Source organism: Solanum stenotomum, chromosome 11 (assembly GCF_019186545.1).
Source record: "Solanum stenotomum isolate F172 chromosome 11, ASM1918654v1, whole genome shotgun sequence".
Taxonomy (NCBI): Eukaryota; Viridiplantae; Streptophyta; class Magnoliopsida; order Solanales; family Solanaceae; genus Solanum; species Solanum stenotomum.
Window position 1 is genome coordinate 46,921,974 of NC_064292.1, and position 9,110 is coordinate 46,931,083.

Below are 9,110 nucleotides of genomic sequence, written 5' to 3' on the forward strand. Positions count from 1 at the left end.
ATGAAACAATGAAGGAGGTATCAGACAACAAAGGAGCAGACAAGGTGAGGAAACTTAATGAAGGTGCTTTCCATGATGATAATAATAAACAAAATGAGAAAATGAAACAAATAGATGGTTTAGCAAAAACGGAGAACAAGGAGAAGATAGAAGAATCCCAAACCAATCAAGAAGAAAAGGTGGATTTGGAAGAATGTCAGAACATTGTAGAGAATCCAAAAGTAGAGCAGGTAGAAGTAAGATTAAACAAATACAGGGAGACGAGTGGGGGTGCTGAGTTGGCAACAACAATAGACACAAATGATCCTCAACCCATACCAATTATAAATCCATCACATGATACGCTTATTTTTTATAATATATCACATGAGGAAGCTGAACAAAGATGGGGGCAAGAAGAAGATTAGGATATAGGGAACAACATTGTGGACATTGTTGTATCAGTAGATTTGTCACCTATGAAAATAAAAAAGATAAAAGAAAGCAACAAGAAGTCTAGGGAAAGGTGGTTCCATTAAATATAACAACAAGGAGTAAGAAGGGGCAGACCAATCTATATGATCAATGATTAACAATAATTATAATTCAGAATATCTTAAGTCTCAAAATGTATTTGAGAGATTATTGGATTTGCATAGAAGACATCATTACACACATATAGCTCTTTTCGAGCCATTTCAAAGTCCACTGGAATTGAGGAGTATAAGAAAGTAACCTTAGTTTGTTATTGTGGAAAGTTTGACATTAGCCGACATAGACCATGTGAACTATAACATGGAATCTGGTGTCTATCCCACNATTAAGAATAGCTCCTAAATCTTGATTCAAACTTAGGTGAGAAAATCTTTCAACCCTTTGAATTATTTATATGAGAATAACCTTTCACAACAATAACATGAATGCTTTACTCTGAAAGCAACCTTAAAACATTTATATTGATTACATAGAAAGAACATGCATATCTTCATAAATTCATCTTTCATAGTTCATAAACTTAATCATGTGCTCAAACTCTAAAACTCGTGGGGCATGCATGAGTTTATATGAATTTAACTCCAAAATATGTAATTACCTCAATTCATGCATAAATATATAGAACACAATTAATTTAATCAAAATTGAAAAGAGCCCATGAAGATTGAAAAAACTCTAACTTTGATTGGATAATCTAACTTGTAAAATTAAGGAATTTAGGAACCCTTTGTAGGAAATGACTCCATAGGTGAATACTAACTGACGTAGATCAAAGTGATACTACTTCAAGGAGGCCTTTCACAAAGATTCAAGTGAAGGACTTCAAGCATTGCAAGCTTTATGGATTAAGATGGAACCTTTGGAAGTCTCCAACATGAAAGATTTGAAGATATTTAATATATTAAGTGCTCTACCATTTTAATTACCCTCTAATTTAATGAGGGTCAAATTGGGTCTTTCTTCACTATTTTTTGTCCTTAGTATAAGTATTAGATATTAGGGTTTCATAAGTAGTTTTTGGATATGTTGAATTGTGCCTCTCGTGAGAGCTTGGAAATCCTTTGTTGAACTTCAACATCTTGCCCTAGAACTTTCAAGTAAGGTTGCAACTTTCTTGAGTATTCTAATAGATTAGGTGCTTTTTTATCTCAATTAAGTGGTGTTTTAGTTTGTGTCACCATTACATCTTTTAGTTGTTTGCACTTAATTGTGTTTATCTCTCTTTTATCTATCTTTTTTTGTTTCTATTTCATTTCCTTCTTCTTGTTTCACATCAAATCAGTACCAGAGCAAGGCCAAAGAATTGTTCCTACAATTCCCAATTCTTGAATTGTTGTTTTCTGAAATCTATAAAAAAAAAAAAAAACAGTTGCTCCTCATGTGCATCTGCAGCTTCTGCTACTTGTACTTGCAAAGCACCAGAGGCCTTTGCTCTTGACCTGCAGCCCTTGGATATGTGCCCGTCTGCTTACAATTGTTGAATATCGCATTGACTCTCCACCAACAGTACTTCTCCAGATGTGTAGTTCTTTTACAATGTTTGCACGGAGGGAACTTCTGCTTCACATCTCCACTATTGTTTCCTCCACCATGCTTGTCCGTATTCTTTTGGTTGAACTGTTGCGTTCCTTTACCAAATATTTACTTTTGTACAGAGAAAACTCATTCAGTGAACTTGTCCCATCTCATTGTACTCCTTTGCTCTTGTGCTTGAAGAGCACTCATTAGTTCACCTAATGAAAGTTTGCCCAGGTCCTTAAATTCTTCAAGAGAGGAAGTCTTAGATTCAAACCTCCACAAGAACTTTCTCCACAATTTGTTTGTTTGTATATTCTTCACCAAGAAGTCTAATGTTATTAACAATTAAGGAGATTCTATCAGCATACTTACTGATTGTTTCATCCTCCTGCATATTCAAGGATTGAAACTCTCTTTTCAGGTTCAACACTTGCATTTGACGTGTTCTATCGCTGCCTTGATATTCTTCTTTCAACCTATCCCAAGCCTCTTTTGCTCTTTTGCAAGCCATGATTCTGTAAACACACAGAATCTGCCACAACACTTTGCATAAGCGACTTGGCTTTAGATTTCTTTGCCTTCTCTTCGTTGTTTGATTTGATTTGAGCCAAGGTAGGATTTGTTGGTAGAGCAGCAAATGGTTTATCTTCCGTCACAGTTTCCTCAAGTTCATAGGCTTCCAGAAAGGCTTGCATCTTCACAGACCAGATTGGATAATTTTCATCGGTGAAAGTGAATGGTGGATTTAAATGTAGGTTGTTGGATGTCATTTGTGTTGTAGGTTAAAACTTTTTGGTCCTGTAACATCAACTAGAGGCTTTGATACCACTGTTAAAACAGAAACACTCAAGAAACTGATTGGAAGAATAAAAATAGAGTGAACTTATGAAATTCCAGTTGTATATTAATTTGCAGAAGATCTGAATTTATACAAGGAAAAACCTAACTATTTCGTATCTAGTAGCCACTTACAAAGTGAATGTTAAAACTAAATAAGAACATGTGTCACTAACTTCAGAAAGTTGAGCAACTAAAGTTGATCAAGTCTAGCTAGAAAATAGAGAGCACTAAACTGAAATAAGTAAAAAACAGTTAAAATAATAAGCTGGAAAAAAATGTCAATGGTCTAACAAAATGAAGTAAACATGACTTTTATTCAAAATTACGTGTAGCTTTATCAAATACAAAAAACTACTTGAACATTGATAAACCTAGATTCTCAATTGTGAATCCACCATCAATAATAAAATCTTGGCCATTAACATACTTGGACTCATCACTTGCTAGGAAAACAGCTGTTTCGGCGACATCATTAGGAGTAAGTGTAGCACCTTTTAAGGTAGAATAAACATCTGAATCTTCTTTCCCCATCTTTTTTAAGGTATTTAAAGCTGATGCCGTAAGAATAACGTATGGCGACACACAATTCACACGAATGCCATATCGTCCTAAATCAACTGCAGCATTCCGAGTAAGTCCTAACAAGCCATGTTTTGAACTCGTGTAGACATGAGGACAAACACCACCTATGGATGAACAAACACTACCAGTTGTAATTATGCTACCTTGACCGCGAGGGATCATGACTCGTGCTGCTTGTTTAATTCCAAGAAATGTACCTGCCAGGGAAATTAAATTTGTACTTTTAAGTCTCGGACATATGGACGAATTTTCATTCTGATCACAACATGCTTTTCAATAACTCCAAGTTAAATATGTTGAGTAAAATATCACAAGGATCAAAGCCAGAATATAATGACTTTTTCCATACCTACGAGGTTAGTACTAATGACTTTTTCGAAGTCAGATTTTTCATTTTCAAGAATATTGGATTTGACTGCTCCCATTATACCAGCATTATTGTACATGATGTCTAGCTTGCCATACTTGTCTACAACAATGTTCACAACATTTTCTAGGTCTTCCTCTTTTGTAACATCACAATGCACAAAGGTAGTTGATGATGGATCCAAATCTTTGCAAACTTTATGTGCCAAGTCGTCTTGAATGTCTGCAATCACCACTTTGGCTCCATACCTAGAGAAAAGTTTCGCAGCTGCTTCACCAATGCCACTAGCAGCACCAGTTATAATTGCAACTTTACCTTTAAGCCTAAAATAAATAATAATGATGTGTGTTACTCCTTAACATTTCATGAGTTTTTGTCTATTGGCCATGTATAATATTACCACCTCCGTTCCAAAGTAAGTATTATCCTAGTAAACATTACGCTATAAATACAATATATAGTTTATTAATCTATCTTTATTTAATAAATATTTTTTTTAGAAATAAACATTATTCAGAAGATGGAATATAATAATATAGATTGAAAACTTATAAAATTTTGTCTTGAATTCCTAAGATGAGACTTATTTTGGAACAGAGTATAAACTAAAAGCTACTTTTCCACAGAAGATAACATTAATGTTGCCAATAAGAATCTCGGCAATAGGGCACGGTAAAAAAGGGGTGGGGCGAGAAGGGGCAGGGCAGGACAAAACAGGGCAAGTAAACTACAATTAAAATTCTAAATGGGACGGGGCGGAGCTAAACAATATACATATGTGAAGTTCTACTCTTGTAATTAGAAACATGTTAGTTAAATTTTCTGTTATAAGATATCGTAATAACAGCTAGCACTGTTTGTGAGCAATACTTTGCCTTACCCATGAAAACTAAGCACTGTAACTTTAAAATTTTATCTTTATATAACTTTTTATCCATATATTATTTTCTTTTTTAAAAAAAGGATAAGCAAAGCTTCATTGATAATATTTTGATTATCTTAAAATTTTCTAAACTATCGTTACAAATTTGAAAAAATAATAATTGAAGGAGCTAAGTAGGGCGAGACAAGCTAAATAGGGCCAGATCGGGCAGGTTGAAAAACAATATAATATTAAATAAATCGGGTAGGGCAGGTTAAATCTATGATAGAGTAAGGCTTCACCTATCCCATCCCGCCCTATTGTGAGCCCTATTTGCCATTCTTGTCAGAATTCAACAAATATCAGCGGCAGGAAACATTAAGCTTTTCCCATTACTCACTTGGGTTGTGCTCTGTTTGCAGAAGGAAGATAATAAACAATTAGAGGATGGCACACAAAACTTGTCACTTTTTAAAAAATGTATATATGACGTACGATAGAAGAATCTCCCCATTTTTTAGTTGTTTGAATGCCCTCATATTATGATTAAGACATTAGGAAAATAGGAGTAGGGTCTTTTGTCATTTAGGGTGTGTTTGGTATGAGGAAAATATTTTTCATCGAAAATGTTTCAATGTTTTTCTCGAAAAATAAGTGGATTTCTAACTTATTTTCTCATGTTTGGTTGGTGAGTAGAAATATATTTTGATGTTTTGTTGGTGAATGAAAAATATTTTTCAGAAAATATCTTTATTTTTTGCTTGAGACTAAACAATACTCTTTAAAAAAATAATTTTTGATCCGAAAATCAACCCCAATAATTGATTTAAGACTCGACCCCAACATCCAAACTAGGACAAGACCCCGATAACCATTCTGTAATCCAACCCTGAGATTTGACTTAGGACCTCACCCAGGAATTTTTTTTTCAAAAACAATATTTTTAAAAAAAAAGATCGACGGGGTCGCGGGGGAAGGATAGGGATGGCGTAAAATTTTATTTTTTTTAAATTTGAAATATGTTTCAAAAATATTTTTCTCCATGCCAAACACACCCTTAATCACAACCTGCAAAATATAAAAGCTATTGGCAATCCAATCTATAACTAAAGCTATTGAATTTGTGGATGAAAGCTTGAATGTTGCTGGTTTTCGTTGATGTTCTTCACAGAGAAAGACTCTTTGTGTATGAATCTATTGTGAGCTATTTCTAAAAGGTGGTTTGGTAGAGTTTATTAGAATAATTTTAAATAGAGTGTATTAGGAATGTTGAGATTAGCTATGTTATGATTATTTTTTATCTACGGTTTGATTCAGTGTATTTAGGGTAGTTTTTCTTTTAACTATGCTTATGATCGTGTAAACTTGACTCTCGTTGACTTGATACATTCTTTAAAAAGAATTATAATATTATTAAACTAACCTTATTAGTGATGCGCTAGAATTCTAAATTTGAGTACTATTTCCTCTGTTATTTATACTTGTCCACTATTTCATAAATAAACTTTTATTTTTACCTGTCATTTTTAATATATTTAGAAAAGATAAAAAATTTTATCATGATTTACCATTAGCATTAGCATTAATCACTTATTTCTCAAATCATTTTTCAAGACATAGTACTAAACATCAAATAATAGGGGTTGTGTAGTAAAATAGTCATGTCAAATTATTTTTTTCTTAAATGGATGGGTCAAGTCCAAATGTGACAAATAAAAATGAACAAAGAGAGTACTATTTTATGTAGTTATTTAATACTAAAGGCTAGCTTTGTTGGAGAATAAGTTATCTCGGAATAAATTATCCCGTATTTTATTCCAACCAAATATGGGATAACCCATCCTATTAATTCCAAAATTAATTATGCCTTATCCTCATGCCAAACGACGCCTAAGGGTCGTATGAAAAAAAAAAAGCTATTTTGATATGTTAAAATAAACAAGTAAAATGAAATATCTATGTTTGAATAGGGACCAAGTAAAATGAAATGAATGGAGCATTAACCGTCCTTAATATGCTAATATCATAATTTATTATGTCCTAGTTATATAACTTATAATATTGAATAAAATATAAAACCAATATATGTATTAATCATACATAAATGAAGGGGTCGTTTGGTAGTTGTATAAAATAAGTCTTATCCATGTATTAGAGTCCGTATAACGTATACGACCTTTGGTAGGTGGATAAGAAAAAGGTTATTCATGTATATAATTAATACAACATTTGGTAGGTGGATAATAAAAAGGTTATTCATGTATATATATAACTAATACATGTATAACTCTATCCAACAACTAAATGACCCCTAAAAACCTACTAGAAAAATAATTAAATTATGTCATAACTAATACATAACTTTGTTATTCATGTATTATATTTTTTATACCATGTTTGATTTGCAAAAAGAATCAAAGTTATTCATGTATTAATTTTACACAATGTTTGGTTGTAAGTTTTCAAATATTGTATAAAAGTTATTCATATATTAATTTTATACAATGTTTGATATGGTAGCTTTTCAAGTGTTATATAAAACTTATTCCAGTATTAATTAATTAATTTATAGGATGTTTGGTTGCAGTTTTTATAATCCTACATAATTAATACTTGTAGAAATTATGAGGAAATCTATGTATAATTTATGCGGAATAGAAGGTGGAATAAGTTATGTGTATTAGTTATACATGTATTAAAATAGTAAATTACTTCTTTACCCCTATCAATTTACTTTTGCAACAAATCAAATAATTAATACATGTAAAAAAAAGCACTATGAGTTTTCTTGCTTTGGGTTTTTTATCTTCTTAATTACTTTTAGTTTCCTTGCTTCACTTTTTGTTAATTATTTTCTTTGGGGGCAAGGCAGTGACTACTAATTGTAATTAATTTCATTTGCATAGTTTCTCTGTAACGCACTACCAATACAAGTTTTAATTTTTTTAGTTATTTTTTATTTCTTTTAATTTAAACTATCTATCGCTTAATTATTTTATCATATTGAGTAAAAATTACTTAATTACTTTTAGTTATTTTGTATTTACTTTATTGTTTTTAACTATTGATATTTATTTAATTTTAATGTGTTATTTATATAGTTTTTTTATTTCAATGGTTATAATAAACATTAGCTCACTAATTATATATTGGATTAAGAAATAAAAATTAGCTCACTAATGTATTGTAATCTCGACATAATTAAATCATGCATAAATAATATCTACATAATACGTGTATAACTAAATCTTGCATAACTAAACTCTACCTAACTAATATATAAAACTAATACATGTATAACTAAATCTTGCATAACTAAACTCTAGATAACTAATATTATAATACATATATAACTAACACAATCTTGCATAACTAAACTCTANCGTGTATAACTAAATCTTGCATAACTAAACTCTACCTAACTAATATATAAAACTAATACATGTATAACTAAATCTTGCATAACTAAACCCTAGATAACTAATATTATAATACATATATAACTAACACGCACATTACGAATATATGCGTAACTATATCCAACTACCGTACGACTCCTAAGTGATGAAGTGTGGGAAGGACAAGAATGACCTTGTGGACCTTCTATTAGTGATGGGGAAGGTTGTCACTTGGTGATGAGCCGCTAGTGATGGCTGAGTTGGTTCCCATTTCTATTATTTTTTTTTTGGAAATGACCCAAAAAATGAATAAATACTTTTTTTTAATGTGTTGGAAAAAAGATTTGAGGGCATTCAAGAAATTTAAAAAAATGGAGAAATTGCTTGTTTACTATCTATCTTTCAGTAGTAGTTGAGCAAGATATATTAGAGCACCAAAACTGTGATCATACTGATAGATGTTAAAAAGTGAAATGAGAATTTTGAAGTTTTAAATTTAAATTTTGATGGTAATAAAAATTCACTAGATAATTTCATCTTATTTGTCATAATTTTAATAAATAAATTCACCTTATATCTGCTGAAAGATGTCACAAATCCTATAAAACTAATCAAAAACATATTCAAGTTGATCCAATCATCACAATTATAAAAATATATATAAAAAATGTCTAACCTTCTTGCTATGTGGGCAGCCATTGGAAACTGTAAATAGCCCTAAAAGACTTCAAGTTGGAACAGAAAAGTAAAATGTTTGGACACTAGTGCGATATTTATATATTTAAAAGGAGAGATAGGATAGAAGGATTATTAGCCACAAATTGGGAAAAATGCATCATGAAAAGTCAGTTATAGACTTAAATTATTGTGATGATCTATTACGCACTTGAATTTCTTAAAAGTGAATTTATTTAAACACTGACATAAATATAACCAGTCACATGATGAGAACGTGTTTCACACTCGCGCCACATCATCATCATGTCACTATCACATCAATAATTACGTCAGATTTTTTAAAAAAAATACATGTCACTCAATTGCATCTTCTTCCCTATACGCCATCAAA

The 9,110-nt window shown here is 31.3% G+C and overlaps 1 protein-coding gene across 1 annotated transcript; it reads right to left on the bottom strand.

The window, feature by feature from the left end:
- Positions 1–3,164: 3,164 nt before the first annotated feature.
- Positions 3,165–8,813, bottom strand: LOC125843800 (borneol dehydrogenase, mitochondrial-like). Its single transcript, XM_049523006.1, has 3 exons — positions 8,718–8,813; positions 3,764–4,104; positions 3,165–3,611 (listed from the first exon to the last, which is right to left on the bottom strand). Exons 1-3 carry the CDS (start codon positions 8,738–8,740, stop codon positions 3,184–3,186), a joined length of 792 nt encoding a protein of 263 aa, XP_049378963.1. The 5' UTR covers positions 8,741–8,813; the 3' UTR covers positions 3,165–3,183.
- Between the last annotated feature and the right edge of the window lie 297 nt (positions 8,814–9,110).